Source organism: Lactuca serriola, chromosome 9 (assembly GCF_051521515.1).
Source record: "Lactuca serriola cultivar US96UC23 chromosome 9, Lser_US96UC23_V15, whole genome shotgun sequence".
Taxonomy (NCBI): domain Eukaryota; kingdom Viridiplantae; phylum Streptophyta; class Magnoliopsida; order Asterales; family Asteraceae; genus Lactuca; species Lactuca serriola.
This window is the reverse complement of record NC_136416.1, coordinates 194,515,435-194,532,869: the sequence shown is the minus strand read 5'-3', so window position 1 is coordinate 194,532,869 and position 17,435 is coordinate 194,515,435. Positions and strand designations below refer to the sequence as shown.

Genomic DNA, 17,435 nt, shown 5'->3' with positions numbered 1-17,435 from the left:
TAAAACAAACAACTAAACTTAAACATTAAAATAATTATAATATTCCTTAAACAAAAAACTATAATTAATAATAATAATATATTTAAATAACACATTCATGTGCTCGACTTGTACACCAACCTGAACCTTCTTTGTAGCACATTTGTCTCCAACCCTCAATATGTTGGGGCTTGACTCCCATTTTATCCTATTTTTTACTTAATAAACTTTATTCTCAAAAAACGTACTTTTATTAGTTTAAATATTTTTATATTTTGTTCTATGTTGCTATTAGTAACGTTTGTTCTTAATGACAAACATTTTAACTTCAAAATTAAACACTTGATCACTTCATTCACTTAAGCTAATAAACTAAACAAATAACACAACCATACATATTTTGCATTTTATACATAAAATTTCATATCAACCTAAACAAAGATCACAATCATACATATTTCACAATCATACAAAATATTTGATTTCTTATAAACCTAAATAAGTAAATTAACATTCTATACATACAATTTCAATTTCATATGTACCTAAACAATTTTCAATTTCATATAATATTTTAAACACAATCCTAATTTCATACAACATTAACCAACTAAATTAACATTTTATACATATATACCACTTCAATTTCACATAAACCTAAACAAACAAACATATATATATATACTAAACAAATAATACAATCATACAATCATACCAAACAAACAACATAATCAAATACATACCAAACCAACAATACAATCCCATAATCATACCAAACAAACAATACAATCCAATTTCATATAAACTTATATATATATATATATATATATATATATATATATATATATATATATATATGTGTGTGTGTGTGTGTGTGTGTGTGTGCAATTTCAATTTCAATAAAAATTAGAAATAAAAAAAACTAATTGTCAAATATATACACAGGTAAAAAAAAACTAACCTGTTCGTCTTGCTGTGATAGCCAATTCCAATTGTGAAATATGATGGATATGGCTGGTGGTCAAAGGAAACAACCCAAATCAGGAGAAAAAAAATGATAACAACAATAAAACTACAAAACTTACATGATGTAGCAGTGAAGGAGAGCAGTTGGACTTGTCGGTGAGGAAGACTCATCGGCGAGACGGCTGAAGATGGTGGAAGGGCGACGGTGGTTAACCAAAACCCATGAACAGCAAAAAAATAAAACCCCCAATTAGGGTAAAAAAAGATGACCACACAGCAACAAAGAAAGAAATAGGAGCAAAAAGATGTTACCTGGTGCTAATCGTCGGAATTTGTAAGGTTTAATTCGATTTTCGTTGGCGGGGAAGAGAGAATTTCTTCCTGTGTCGCTGTGTGCAAATGAAAGACAAACTGCGCTCTGCTAGGGTGAACCCCTATGCCAATGACATGTCGTCGGTATAGGGTTTCGATAAACGGTGCCATTTCATTATTTGCGTAAACAAAAGAATAATAAAAAATGAAAAACCTGTGGCGACGACATGTCGTCAGTATAGGGTTTTCACGCGGATCGCCACGTGTCTTACTGACGACATGTCGTCGATATAGATTGCGTAAAACTACGTCGTTTTGGTTTACTGGACAATGAAATATACATAATTCGAAATTAGATTTCTCGATACCTATACCGATGACATGTCGTCGCAATAGATTTTCAGTATACCGCGAAGACTTTGGTCGTTCCAGCCAGACTTGTAGCAATGACATGTTGCCGGCACAGGTATCATGGTCAAAGGATTTTGGTCAATGTTGTCAAATAGTCTGGCGACGACTTGTTGTCAGCATAGATAGACTTGTAGCGACGACATTCGTCGTCGGCATAGGTGTCGTCACCATAGGGTGTTAGTACAATGAATATGGACAAAAAGAATAATATAACCTAAATCTTTCCGAATGGATATATGAATTAAAGATAAACAAAATGTTGTTTTAATTAAAAATGATAAAAAGACAATCTTAACCTTGCTTTAAAAAAATTAAAGATAAACTAATACAACAATCGTAATTTAATTCTCAAATTCTCGTAAATGTTTTGGTTCTTAAAAGAACTTTCTCTCTCTCTCTCTCTCTCTCTCTATATATATATATATATATATATATATATATATATATATATATTCAGGTTCATTTAAGACCATTCTAATTTTGTGAGACCGTAAGACCAAATCTAAAAATAATTTTAAAATGCAAAATAAATGGAAAAATCTAAAAATTCTTTTTTTAAATATTATTTTCGGAACTTCAATTAACTAAAAAAAATAAAAAATAAATAAAATAAAATAAAATAAATCCCGTTTTTTTAAAAAAAATACGTGAAATATTCTAAATAGAATATTACACTGACATATTCTAAAAAATAATTTTAAAATGCAAAATAAATGGAAAAATCTAAAAGATCTTTTTTTAAATATTATTTTCAGAACTTGAATTAACTAAAAAAAAATAAAAAAAATAAAAAAAATTCCATTTATTTTGAAAAATATATGAAATATTCTAAATAGAATATTACATTGTATATATTCTAAAAATAATTTTAAAATGCAAAATAAATGGAAAAATAAAAAATTCTTTTTTTAAATATTATTTTCGGAAATTGAATTAACTAAAAAAAATAAAAAAAAATAAAAAAATGTGTCTCACGGTCACAAAATTAGGCCGTCTCACAAGAACTCAACCGTATATATATATATATATATATATATATATATATATATATATATATATATATATATATATATATATATATATATATATATTGTTGTCCACTCCATTTGTACACCATCAAGATTTCTCCATTGAAGATGGGGTTGTTGTTTATAGGGTTAACTCGTTTACTTCATGGACTCATGCAGCTTGCAGGACTAACACCAAAAATCCTAGAAATAGAGCCTGGTACCATCATGAACATATGGATTCCACAAGAAACTATCGTCGAAGTTGATGAAATACCCCAATACATACCACCCAAGAAACCTGCTGTACTCCTCGTGCATTGTTTCGCGATGGATGGTATCTTTCTGTGGTTTCCACAAGTTTTAGCCCTAACAAGAACGTACTCCGTCTACGTCCCGGACCTCCTGTTCTTCGGTGGCTCAACCACCAACAGAAATGAGAGGTCTGCTAGCTTTCAGGCCGAGTTTTTGGCCAAAGGGATGAAGATCCTTAGCGTGGAGAAAGTGACATTAGTGGGGTTAAGCTATGGAGGTTTTGTTGGTTTTGAAATGGCTAAGTTGTACCCAAATCTAGTGCATTCTATGGTGGTGTCTTCTACCGCTATAGAGTTAACGGAGTCACTTAGCCATGAGTCATGCAAGCGATTTGGTGTATCCTCTTGGGCAGACCTTCTGTTGCCGGAAACAATGGAGGGTTTGATAAGGATGCTTACTGCTGGTGCTCATAAAATGCCATGGCTTCCAGATTTCATTTATCGTGGCATTTTTGAGGTAATTTTAATTTTTCCCATTCTTTTTTTATATGGGCATGCACACCAACTTTAATTAACGCCGAAACTGGGTTTACATTCCGAGTTCTTATCATTCTGGATCTTACTTCAATTGCTTACACTCGCATGCAGACAATGTTCAAAAACAGAAAAGAGAGAAGCGAACTCCTGGCAGCATTGGTCGTCCCCGACAATGATGCGAACACGGTTGCTAAATACTCTCAGGTTGTTAATTAATTAATTAAATTGGTTATATTTTATTTAACGTCCTTGTTCTTATGTTTATGTTTGAGAATAACAATGGAGTCGATTACATTGTCTTAATTGCAGAGGATACATATGTTGTGGGGTGAGGAGGACAAGATCTTCAGTTATGAGCTTGCGAAAGCCATGAAAGCGTAAGATACCTAATTTCATATGTTGGCGTTTTTTCTTATTTATAATTTAATATGATACGCGCGTATGTGTTCATATGTGTAGGCGATTGGGTGCTGAAACGACTATAGAGTACATAAAGTCTGCTGGTCATCTTTTACCGTTAGAGCAACCCCTCGCATACAATCGACATCTCAAACGTTTTCTTGCAAGTTGTGTTTAAATTTTGTTGGTATTGTTTGAAATAATTTTAAAATTTGAAGTCACATAATGGTCATATGATATTAAGTTTTATTTTTAAGCTATAATATGTAATTTCAAATGTCAATAGAAAATCATTACCTATATTCAAGACAACATATGGCAAAATAGTTACATGAGAATTATATCAAAGAGTTACATGACAAATAAAAAAAGAGTAAAATATAAAAATCGATACATCAAATTAATAAAATGAATGTATTCACCCAATTGCAATTTTCTAATGTTAAGATTATCTCCGGTTTCATTCCAAAAAAAAAAAAAAAAAAGATTATTTCTGGTTTGATTCCAAGCAGCGATGAATTTAGGTGTTTCCTGGGGTCCCAACCACCACCTCACCGAGATGGGCACATAATTTCATAATAAGGATTTCACGGAATATTTTAGTAGTATCATGATTGTAGAAAAAAAAATTCAAAATTTTCAAAAAATTTTCCACTACATCCAAAAAGCTAGGTGTTATCGGTATCACTACGAGCATCATAGTAAAAGCGTTAGTGGCAACCACTGAATTTTTCGTTGTAGTGTAATTTTTTTCTTATTAAGATACATCCACTAAAAAAAATATGTAGTGTAAGGTGTAACTACAACAAGAATGCATGCATCTGCCACTGATTCCAAGAATAAACTTTGCCAAAAACTTAGTATGTTAGCATGGAGTTATCATGAGAATAAAAGAAAAACCATAGAAACGGCAACTATTAAGAAGCAAACTTTGATGTTTTATCAAGGTTATTCTCTAGGATTTATGTAGAAGCATTTGAAAACATACCAAATGAGTTCTAAGGTCTTTCGGTATACCTTTTAGACTACTGGGTGTGGGCAATATGTTATCACATGTTACCACACCAAAAAGGTGTCATATCAGCATCCTACTCATACATGGTGTTATAACACCCAAGGTGGAAATGGGCAACATCTAATAACATGTGATAACACCAATTATTTTCCATTTTTTTATTATTATTTTTTTTCTATATTTCGAATTTGTTTTTTATTTATTTATTTATATTTGAAAAGTAAAAAATAAAATTTTAATAAATCTTAAATTAAAAACAACATTAAAAAAATGACAACAAAACACAAAAACATTTAAAAACCTAAAAAAAATAAAAAAAATAAAAAGATGATAAAACCTGCATTTTTTGCCCTAAAACTATTCATCTTCATCTTCGTGACCAACATAGATGTAATCCGCCAAGTCTTCACGGAGTTGCTTGTGTTTTCGCTGATCTTGAATATCAACCACTCTATGTAAATATTCTGATGTCCCTAGTTGAAATTGCACATGTCTTGGTTTCGTAGGAGAATACGTTGCAATATTGCGTCCTTTATCTTCAACAATCATGTTATGTATTATGATACATGCATACATGATATATCGTAGAGTATCTAACTCATAAGATCTCGCCGCATGTTCAACAATGTGTCATTTTGATTTCAAAACCCCAAAAGCACGTTCAACGTCCTTACGTGCTCCTTCTTGTCGTCTCTTGAAATATTTGTCCCTTGGATCTATTGGGTGTCGAAACGCCTTCACAAACGTAGAATATTGTGGATATATTTCGTCTGTAAGGTAATACCCAAACTTATATTCATTTCCATTCAATATGAAAGGAACATCTGGGGCTTTTCCTGACAAAAGATCGTCAAATATCGGTGATTGATTGAGAACGTTGACGTCGTTGTTAGAACCCGCAAACCCGAAAAAAGCATGCTAAATCCATAAATCTTGTGAAGCAATAACCTCTAATACCAACGAAGGCGCTCCATGATGACCGCTCGAATACTGGCCTTTCCACGCCACGGGGCAATTTCTCCATTTCCAATGTGTGCAGTCAATGCTCCCAAGCATACCCGGAAAACCATGTCTTTCTTCATGCGCCGCATATAATTGTTGCATATCATGCAACGAAGGTTTGCGTAAGTATGGTCATCGAAGGTTTCAACAACACCTCTTGCCAATAAATACAAACTTTCTCGCGCGGTCCACTCAGACATTCTCATATAATCGTCAACAGAATCGGGCGACTCCCCTATTACCATAAGTTTAATTGCAACAACACATTTTTGCAACCCTATGAAACCTCATTTGCCTCTGGCATCATATATCGGTTGAACCGGTCAAACCGAATAAAAACACATGAAAAAGAACCATTTACATAATAAACTTTGGTAATTTTTTTCAAATCTATTTAGTTTCTCTAAATAAAAACATACGGTAAATGTTATAAATTCTTTTGATGTTTTTGTATTCATCAAAAACTATATTTCGTTTCGGTATCATATTTTATTTTCTTTTTGACCTATATGGATTGATGTAAAACATTAAAATTTATGGTTATGTGTTAATTTAATGTATTTTGATTCATCTACAACTTATTTTTATGTATATTTTTAATGTTTAAACTTGTAAACATCAAATTCATAATTTTTATATATATTTATGTGTAGAAAAATAGAAAAAAACATGAAAAATATAGAAACCGGTTCACTCGGCGGTTGAACCGATTAAACCGGTTGAACAGGAAACCGGTCACCATACCGGTTCAACTAAAAAACCGGTTTTTAAAACATTGGGGTTGTGTGGCCCCCTAGCTGGTCATCATGGTTGTGCCGTGGTGCCATGCGCAACACAAGCAATGAGAAATGGGGATGGAGTTTGACATTTGACAGGACCTTTGACGACTAACCGTATATAAAGGTTAAAAATGCAAAAGAAAATAATAATTTTTTTTTTTTTTTTTTTTTACAGATTTTACCTATAAATTTAAAACTTCATTATTTTATTGTACATACCATTAATTCTTTTCTTCCTCTATTACGTACACATACGTCTCATAAATATAGAGTGATGTCGTGACAAGATAAAACAGAAATAACGTTTCACCATATTGGTTTGATGGGTACACCACATGATCAAACGATCAACAATTTTGTGGTCCACTAGCTTTTCTAATCGTGATGTGGCCAACGCTGTCTGGCGGCAGTGCCTTCATTTATTGTTTAACTTCTTAAATTTTTGTCAAAAGGAGGCTTACAACTAAAAAATGTTTACTGTGTGTGATTTTTCTTTTTTTATCCTTGGAAGGAATATCAATATTTCAATATTTTTTTATATTTACTCTATCGAATGTAATCCAAAATTTATAAGACATTCTAGCTATTACAACACAAATAATAAATTTTTTTGTGAGAAAAGTACATTTTATTTATTTTAGACAATAATTTTCTTTTAACAACAAACCTTTATTAAAAGACTAGCAATTAGCTAACAAGAAAACAATTACACATGGCCAAAGCAGGGTACAAAACGAATCACATTGGCAAAGCAGGGTATAAAAACAATCAAACATCAACGAGAGTTCAACAATACAATTAGTGCCGTCCATCTAGTTACTTACATTAAAGCCACATCAACCATCAACCATCAACCATATAACATGACTTAAATATGAAGGCAGTCCAAATAATTAATTAAGGTCCACAGTATCATCGAAAATCATTTTTTTATAAGGATTTTTTATAGTTCTTTTAATTAACGTTAAGACGCGATTTAAAACGGCAAATCTGTATATATAACTAACAGTTATATATATATATATATATATATATATATATATATATATATTCTACTATTATATATTTTTTATATACACATATGATTTAAGACGTCATTTTGTTAAAGTGTGACTCAAATATAAGTTTTGAAGACATAACAAGCTTTGTAGAACATTAATAAAAACACATCTATATATACCAAACGTACCAAAAGTAATATATAAAAGATACCTTCAAACATTTTGTAACACCGTAAATTTTCAAACAAATTTTTCATTTCAGAATAAGTTATTTTCATTCAAAACAAAGCATAAACATTTCAAGTGTCATGTCAAAAATACAAGTCATCTAAATCCCAAGATCACAAAACATCCTTCAGTGTGTACAGATCACGTCGGCGCCTTCCCACAGTCCTCGCTAGTACCTGAAACACAAACATAACAACTGTAAGCATAAATGCTTAGTGACTTCCCCAATATACAACTTACACACATACGCCTTTCCAGGCCCTGACCTTCCGGTCCATGTGTCTTAGGGGACTTCCGTCCCTGCTGGGTAAACCTTCCGGTCCTACCCACGCCGACCTTCCGGTCCACAACACAACGCCTTCCGGCTCATAACATAATCGCCTTCCGGCCCATAACATAATGCTTTCCGGCCCATAACATAATGCCTTCCGGCCCATATCAAACATATCATACATAGCACATAAAACACACATATCACATATCATATCTGACCTTCCGGTCACACAGTCAAACCCTTCCGGGCACAGTATAGTGAGAAGACTCACCTCGTGAATATCGAAAGCTAGCAAATCCCGAAATCACTCGTGCTCGCTCCGCCAAGCTACAATCTCCCTATAACATCATATATCTCTTATTAACACTTTTATCTTCTAAGTTTGACTATCCCTAAGAAGTCAGACATAGGTCAACTCTGGTCAACGGTCAACGGTCAACTTGACCGGACTCGGCGAGTACTAGGGCGACTCGGCGAGTCTAGACGTCATCACCAATTCTCTAAGATTCCCTTTCTACTCGTCGAGTATCCTCCTTGACTCGACGACTTTCTCCTGGAAGAATCGCGGGGCCACCCCGACTCAACTCGCCGAGTCTGAAGAACAACTCGACGAGTCCCAGTTAATCTTCAAGCTACTCGCCGAGTCTGTTCATCGGACTCGGCGAGTCCATGCCATGCAACCGCTCAAACTGCTTTCTAAGGTCAGAACTGCTCCGACCATTCATAGGTCTGGCCTTCCTAGACTGATTCATCACGTAAGGTCCTCATTTCGGTGCTCATAATACACCCCATGACTCATAATTTACATTTTGACCTAAGGCATAAGGATTCCAATCCAAAACCTCCATTGATTCCCGAAATGCTCAAGCATGGGACATTCTGGACTTCCAAAGGTCTCAATACAGGGTTCCAATCGTTTGGGGGACTAAAGTAACACTCAATCTAGCCACAAAAGGGTTCAATAAACCCTAAATCCATATACACATCAACATAGAAGAATGTAACTCGAAATATTACCTGAATAACGTGCTCTCTGTGTCCCCAATCCACAGAACGTGGCTCCTCCTGTTGTTCCCTTAACCAAGCCTCTTCTTCCTTGCAAAACAACACTTCCAAAATCAACAATGGCCTTCAACCTTGCTCCAGACGCTCACAATCGAATTAGGGTTTCTCTCAGAGGACTAGGGTGAACAATGACGGCCATAAAGTCTCTCATATACGTCCCAAACCTGAACGGTTAGGGTTTTCGCTAAACAGCGCAGACTCGCCGAGTCCATATCCGGACTCGTCGAGTCCAGTCGCGAACCCGCGACCAGATCCGCGATCCTACTCGGCGAGTCTAGGCTCCAACTCACCGAGTCCCCTCTTAAAACACCCAAAATCATAAATATAACAATACCTGAAATTCCGGGCTGTTACAACTCTCCCCCACTAGGACTAGACTTCGCCCTCGAAGTCTCACTCTGAAAATAGCTTCGGATGTTGCTCCCGCATCTCACGCTCCGGCTCCCAAGTCATTTCTGATCCCTTCCGGTGTTGCCACTAAACCAACACCAGAGGTACCTCCTTGTTCCTCAGAACCTTGATCTTCCGATCCCTAATGGCCACTGGTCTCTCGGCATAATTCAGGCTCACATCCACCTGAATATCCTCTAATGGAACCACTGCCGACTCATCGGCTATACACTTCCTCAATTGCGACACATGAAAAGTGTCGTGGATCTGCCCCAACTCTGCTGGCAACTCCAAACGATAGGCTACCCGGCCTACCCTTGCAATCACACGAAATGGCCCAATATACCGAGGTCCCAACTTGCTCCTCTTCCTTAATCGAATCACTCCTTTCCAAGGAGAGACCTTCAGGAGAACGAAGTCGCCGACTTGAAACTCAAGCTCGGATCGGCGTCTGTCTGCATAACTCTTCTGTCGGCTCTGGGCGGTCAGTAACCTCTGTCTAACCTGCTGAATCTGCTCTGTAGTCTGAAGCACGATCTCGGTACTGCCCATCACTCTCTGTCCCACCTCTCCCCAGCAAATGGGGATCCGACACCTCCTACCATACAACAGCTCAAAGGGTGGCATACCAATGCTCGAATGATGGCTGTTGTTGTAGGAAAACTCTGCCAAGGGTAAATACGCATCCCAGCTACCCCCGAAATCTAACACACACGCTCGAAGCATGTCCTCCAGTGTCTGAATCGTTCGCTCGCTCTGACCGTCTGTCTGGGGATGGTATGCGGTACTAAAATGCAATTTAGTACCCAGCTCCTCATGGAATTTCTTCCAAAATCTGGAAGTGAAGCGCACATCACGGTCTGAAACAATCGAGATCGGCACCCCATGCCGAGATACCACTTCTCTCACATATATCTCCGCCAACTTCTCCGCTGAAGAACTCTCATTGATGGCAAGGAAGTGTGCACTCTTCGTCAATCTATCCACAATCACCCAAATTGCATCGACTCCTCTGGCAGTCCTCGGCAATTTGGTGATGAAATCCATAGTGATCTGTTCCCACTTCCACTCGGGAACCTCCAATGGCTGCAACTTGCCATGCAGTCTCTGGTGCTCGGCCTTAACTCTACGGCAGGTCAAGCACCTCTCAACGAACCATGCGACGTCCCTCTTCATACAGGGCCACCAATACTCTTTCCTCAAATCCAAATACATCTTCGTAGCCCCGGGATGGATCGAGAATTTCGATCGATGAGCCTCTTCCATCAAAGTAATACGCGTACCACCCACGAACGGTACCCAAATCCGAACCTGAAACGTCATAAGCCCTCAACCATCCGTAACGAACTCTGAAACCAAACCAACGACCCGCTCTCTCTTCTGCATCTCTGGTCGCACAGCCTCGGCCTGTGCCCCACGAATAGCATCCAATACTGGAGCTATCACAGTCAATCTCAAACATACATCTCGCAGTGGAGTGCTCTCCGCCCTGCGGCTCAATGCATCGGCTACCACATTAGCCTTACCTGGGTGGTACAGGATCTCACAATCATAATCCTTGACCACATCCAACCACCTCCTCTGACGCATATTTAGGTTGGGCTGATCCATCAAATACTTCAAGCTCTTATGGTCCGTGTATATCGTACATCGAACCCCATACAAGTAGTGACGCCAAATCTTGAGAGCGAACACTATTGCCCCCAACTCTAAATCATGCGTGGGATATCTCGCCTCATGAGGCTTCAGCTGCCTCGACGCATAAGCTATCACATGACCCCTCTGCATCAACACTGCACCCAGCCCCGAAATTGATGCATCGCAATATACTACAAAATCCTCCATCCCTTCCGGGAGAGATAATACCGGGGCTTCGCACAACCTTTGACGAAGTGTCTCAAAGGAGGTCTGCTGCTCGGGTCCCCAAGAGAATGCAACACCCTTCCGGGTCAATCTGGTGAGCGGCACGGCGATCTTGGAGAAATCCTTAATAAATCTCCGATAATACCCTGCCAACCCAAGGAAACTCCTGATCTCAGAAGGTGACTTCGGCACCTCCCAACTCATCACCGCCTCAACCTTGGCCGGATCGACCAATATCCCTTCCTGATTAACAACATGTCCTAGGAATTGAACCTCCCGCAACCAGAAGTCACATTTGGAGAACTTTGCATAAAGCTTCTCCGATCTCAATACCTCAAGGACCTCCCTCAAATGTTCCTCATGCTGCTCTCTAGATCTCGAATACACTAGAATATCATCGATAAATATAATCGCTGACCGATCCAACATCGGCCTGCATACTCTGTTCATGAGATCCATGAACACAGTCGGGGCATTGGTGAGCCCGAAAGGCATCACCACAAACTCATAATGCCCATATCGCGTCCTAAACACTGTCTTCTGGACGTCCTCATCCCGCACTCTCACCTGATGGTACCCTGACCTCATATCGATCTTGGAAAACCAAGATGCTCCCTGCAACTGATCGAATAAATCATCGATCCTCGGTAACGGGTAACGGTTCTTGACCGTCAACTTGTTCAACTCCCGGTAATCAATGCACATCCGGTGTGAACCATCCTTCTTCTTGACGAACAGAATAGGTGCTCCCCACGGCGAGCTGCTCGGCCGAATGAATCCCTTCCCCAGCAACTCCTGAAGCTGCGAGGACAACTCTTGCATCTCTGGAGGCGCAAGACGATAAGGCACCTTAGCAATAGGCGCGGCCCCCGGAACCAGATCGATACCAAACTCTACTTGCCTCACAGGAGGTACTCCCGGCAACTCCTCGGGGAAAACATCTGGAAACTCACGCACCACTGGGACCTCCTCAACTGATCTCGGTCTCTCGGAAACCTCCCGCGTATCCATCGCATACGCCACAAAACCCTTACAGCCCTGCTGTAGACACTGCCTCGCCCTAGCGGGCGAACAAAAAGCTGATCCCGAACGGGTACCCTCGCCGTACACCGAAAGAACTCCCCCACTAGGGTCTCGTATAGTCACCAGCTGACGCTCACAGTCGATGACGGCGCCGAATCGGCTCAACCAGTCCATGCCCACAATGACACAGACATCACCCATCGCAATAGGAATCAGGTCAATCAGAAACTCGACCCCGAAAATCTCTAACACACATCCCCGGAGAACCTCCGTGGCACAAATCACTCTCTCGTCAGCTATAGAAACTCTCAGAGGCCGACTCAACGGCTCACGACTAACGCTGATATGCTGACTAAAAGCCAAGGATACAAAGGACCGACTCGCACCCGAGTCAAATAACACTAAAGCAGGCACAGAGTTCACAAGGAAAGTACCTATGCATATCCTAACATAAGCATAACATCTCGACATCAAAATAAATACATGAAATAAAGCATACCTGCCACAACATCGGGCGCAGCGCGGACCTCCTCCGCAGTCAGCTGGAAGGCTCTCCCACGAGCCCTCGGGGCCTCGGCCTTCACCGGTCGAGTCGCAGTAGCTCCGGCAGTAGGTGCAGATCCCTGAAGAAGCTGGGGGCACTCGGCCTTTCGATGGCCTGTCTGGTTGCAATGAAAGCAAACCGTAAACCCCTTGGGGCACTCCCTAGCAATGTGCCCCTCCTTGCCACACTTGTAGCAAGCACCAGATCGACATGCCCCATCATGACCCTTGCCGCACTTTCCGCAAGTGCGGCCCTTCGGACCTCCCGTCCTCGAATCGGCGGACTTAGTCCGCTTGGCTGCCGGCCGAGACTGAGCCGGCCGCCGGTCCACCCGCTGAGACTCGGCCTCCTCCCTGGCCTGGGTCTCTAACTCAATCTCGCGCTTCATGGCATTCGCCTGAAGCTCAGCAAAGGTATGATAGGTGGAGTTTGACACAAACTCCCGGATATCCCTCCTCAAAACTCCCAAGTACCGGCTCATCCGAGCCTGCTCTGTGGACACCAGCTCGGGGCAGAACATCGCCCTCTCATGAAACTTCCGCGTGATCACCGCAACCGAATCAGTACCCTGCTTGAGGGTCAAGAACTCCTGAACCAATCGTTCCCTCTCCACCGGGGGAACGTACTCGTCTCTGAACATGGAGGTAAACCCCTCCCATGTCACCGCTGAGATCTCTGCCAATGTGAAGTTCGCCGTCACGAACTTCCACCAATCCTTCGCTCCCAGACGGAGCTGGTTCAAGGCGAACCGTACCCTCAGATGCTCCGGACATGAGCAAGTGTAGAAGCACCCCTCAATATCAGCGATCCACCTCATCGCAGCAATCGGATCTTGCGTCCCATCAAACTCAGGTGGCTTCGTGTTGCTGAACTCCCGAAACAGCAACGAGTCACCCCCATGTGGCCTGGCAGCGGCCACCGCTGCGGTAGCTGCAGCGGCTGCAGTCTCAGTCAATGCGACGTACCGCTCCTCAAAAGTTTCCATCAAGGTGGTCTTAATAGACCCAAACATCTCCGGAATCTCAGCCCGGATCGCTGCAACCACCTCCTCATGAATCATCTGACGAATCTCCTCGTCACTCACACCGCTCGTTCTCGCTCCGTGGCGTGGTCTAACCATGATGTCTCTGAAATACAACATAAAACTATCAGAGACTCCATCGAGTATAACATTGCACTCGATAACGCAACCCTACTCAGTCTCCGATATCCAGAGATTCTTACTTGGGTCTCCCGCTGACCCGGTGTCTTTGGTAGTACGGGCCCAATACTACCGACCACATCGCATCAGCATTCATCCCAAGTCTTCCTCCCCAAACCCCGGATAGTGAGCACTCTACTTTTGTTATGCACTATCCACCCGCACACTATCAAAGCATCTCATATCAGCAACCTCCCTAGACTAAGGCATCACAAATCAGGCCAATCTAGTCCTATCATGAATACCTAGTCTTCTAGCATGCATAACAATTCATATCATAACTTATCTCATAACATAACATTGTAAGGTATTTTGGGGATCTTTACCGTTCGGGCGCTCACTGATCGTACACACTGCTTCTTTCTTGTTTACCACAAAATCATTTATAAAAGTTTATGCCTTTATTTTTAAAAGTGTTCCTCAAATCCTCGGTTTGAGTTCAGTTACGCCCAAAGGTGCACCCGAATCCCTCAAACCAAGGCTCTGATACCAATTTGTAACACCGTAAATTTTCAAACAAATTTTTCATTTCAGAATAAGTTATTTTCATTCAAAACAAAGCATAAACATTTCAAGTGTCATGTCAAAAATACAAGTCATCAAAATCCCAAGATCACAAAACATCCTTCAGTGTGTACAGATCACGCCGGCGCCTTCCCACGGTCCTCGCTAGTACCTGAAACACATACATAACAACTATAAGCATAAATGCTTAGTGAGTTCCCCAATATACAACTTACGCACATACGCCTTTCCAGGCCCTGACCTTCCGGTCCATGTGTCTCAGGGGACTTCCGTCCCTGCTGGGTAAACCTTCCGGTCCTACCCACGCCGACCTTCCGGTCCACAACACAACGCCTTCCGGCCCATAACATAATCGCCTTCCGGCCCATAACATAATGCCTTCCGGCCCATAACATAATGCCTTCCGGCCCATATCAAACATATCATACATAGCACATAAAACACACATATCACATATCATATCTGACCTTCCGGTCACACAGTCAAACCCTTCCGAGCACAGTATAGTGAGAAGACTCACCTCGTGAATATCGAAAGCTAGCAAATCCCGAAATCACTCGTGCTCGCTCCGCCAAGCTACAATCTCCCTATAACATCATATATCTCTTATTAACACTTTTATCTTCTAAGTTTGACTATCCCTAAGAAGTCAGACATAGGTCAACTCTGGTCAACGGTCAACGGTCAACTTGACCGGACTCGGCGAGTACTAGGGCGACTCGGCGAGTCTAGACGTCCTCACCAATTCTCTAAGATTCCCTTTCTACTCGTCGAGTATCCTCCTTGACTCGACGAGTTTCTCCTGGAAGAATCGCGGGGCCACCCCAACTCAACTCGCCGAGTCTGAAGAACAACTCGACGAGTCCCAGTTAATCTTCAAGCTACTCGCCGAGTCTGTTCATCGGACTCGGCGAGTCCATGCCATGCAACCGCTCAAACTGCTTTCTAAGGTCAGAACTGCTCCGACCATTCATAGGTCTGGCCTTCCTAGACTGATTCATCACGTAAGGTCCTCATTTCGGTGCTCATAATACACCCCATGACTCATAATTTACATTTTGACCTAAGGCATAAGGATTCCAATCCAAAACCTCCATTGATTCCCGAAATGCTCAAGCATGGGACATTCTGGACTTCCAAAGGTCTCAATACAGGGTTCCAATCATTTGGGGGACTAAAGTAACACTCAATCTAGCCACAAAAGGGTTCAATAAACCCTAAATCCATATACACATCAACATAGAAGAATGTAACTCGAAATATTACCTGAATAACGTGCTCTCTGTGTCCCCAATCCACAGAACGTGGCTCCTCCTGTTGTTCCCTTAACCAAGCCTCTTCTTCCTTGCAAAACAACACTTCCAAAATCAACAATGACCTTCAACCTTGCTCAAGACGCTCACAATCGAATTAGGGTTTCTCTCAGAGGACTAGGGTGAACAATGACGGCCATAAAGTCTCTCATATACGTCCCAAACCTGAACGGTTAGGGTTTTCGCTAAACAGCGCAGACTCGCAGAGTCCATATCCGGACTCGTCGAGTCCAGTCGCGAACCCGCGACCAGATCCGCGATCCTACTCAGCGAGTCTAGGCTCCAACTCGCCGACTCCCCTCTTAAAACACCCAAAATCATAAATATAACAATACCTGAAATTCCGGGCTGTTACACATTTTTTTTGGAAAATTTAAAATGTGGCACCTTAACATTATCCCAAATAAAAGTAGATCCCTTAACATCAATTGGGTAAATGCACAGCTCAACCACCTACCTCACCCCCCCCCCCCCCTTCTTAAATATGACACGAGATGACAAAGACTTTGGCAAAAAGCAATCACATGGCAAAGACTAGCTTTGGCAAAATTAAAGCCAACGCATATCTTACCAAATTCTTTGGGAAACATATATATCTTACCAGGGGTTAGCAAAACCGAACCAAAAAATTGAGAAACCGAAAAAACCAATGAAACCGAAATCGAAAAACTAAAAGCAGACATAAATCATCGGTTTCGGGTTCCGAAATCGAAAAACTAAGACCGACACTCTCAAACCCTGAATCTCTATTTGTTATTTTGTTAGATATGACATGTTTTTCTCTGTTTCTTAACGACAAACACCACAATGAACGTCTCGATCTCGATTAAGCACATTGATAAACTATTGAAGTGAGTTGGTATGCAAGACTACAACATCTCTATCTCGTAAAGGTTTTGCCTTTTATCTCGACATACTCCAGCCTACAACTCTATCCATTTCTGTATATGTTAGATGTCATTTTATGCATCTTTTAGGGTAGTTTTCATTATCATTTAGCATCATATTTTGTACATTTGCATGCCATTTGTTTAAATAATGTTCAGCTCATGTATTCTATTAGAATTCTTATACTGCTCATGTTTTTATGTCAATTGCAGATAGTTCGAGTGGAGCAGTGCTTTGGGAGCAGTTGGATGCATGTTTGGAGCTTAAAATGGAGCTTGGAACTTATGAAGGATTACGAGGAATGCTTGGAAGATGATTTAGTCAAGAAAAATTCGGTCAAATTGATGACATGAAGATAGATTCTACAATTTGAAGCTAAAGGATGTTGTTGGCAGCTTTGACCCCCTGTCAGTATTTTGATCATATCTCATGAACCGAAACTCCGATTGACGAGATTCA

The 17,435-nt window shown here is 40.6% G+C and overlaps 2 protein-coding genes across 2 annotated transcripts; one reads left to right on the top strand and one right to left on the bottom strand.

Annotated features, from left to right (window-relative positions):
• The first annotated feature begins 2,774 nt into the window (after positions 1-2,774).
• LOC145077261 (uncharacterized) lies at positions 2,775-4,179 on the top strand. The gene is made up of 4 exons (XM_079022999.1): positions 2,775-3,446; positions 3,578-3,670; positions 3,776-3,843; positions 3,926-4,179. The coding sequence occupies exons 1-4, from the start codon at positions 2,805-2,807 to the stop codon at positions 4,041-4,043; spliced, it is 921 nt and encodes a 306-aa protein (XP_078879125.1). The 5' UTR covers positions 2,775-2,804; the 3' UTR covers positions 4,044-4,179.
• A 1,058-nt stretch (positions 4,180-5,237) lies between these two features.
• Positions 5,238-6,127, bottom strand: LOC145076423 (uncharacterized). Its single transcript, XM_079022302.1, has 3 exons — positions 5,939-6,127; positions 5,555-5,798; positions 5,238-5,416 (listed from the first exon to the last, which is right to left on the bottom strand). The coding sequence occupies exons 1-3, from the start codon at positions 6,125-6,127 to the stop codon at positions 5,238-5,240; spliced, it is 612 nt and encodes a 203-aa protein (XP_078878428.1).
• Positions 6,128-17,435: the final 11,308 nt, after the last annotated feature.

Bases quoted from the DNA above. Each gene is read 5' to 3' on its own strand.
- LOC145076423 (XM_079022302.1), bottom strand. From the start codon at position 6,127: ATGGTAATAGGGGAGTCGCCCGATTCTGTTGACGATTATATGAGAATG. The intron at 5,799-5,938 runs GTATGCTTGGGA...TTATGGATTTAG, and splicing joins AGAAAGACATGGTTTTCCGG to CATGCTTTTTTCGGGTTTGC. The intron at 5,417-5,554 runs GTAAGGACGTTG...TGATTGTTGAAG, and splicing joins GAGACGACAAGAAGGAGCAC to ATAAAGGACGCAATATTGCA.
- LOC145077261 (XM_079022999.1), top strand. From the start codon at position 2,805: ATGGGGTTGTTGTTTATAGGGTTAACTCGTTTACTTCATGGACTCATG. The intron at 3,671-3,775 runs GTTGTTAATTAA...TCTTAATTGCAG, and splicing joins CGGTTGCTAAATACTCTCAG to AGGATACATATGTTGTGGGG. The intron at 3,844-3,925 runs GTAAGATACCTA...TCATATGTGTAG, and splicing joins CTTGCGAAAGCCATGAAAGC to GCGATTGGGTGCTGAAACGA.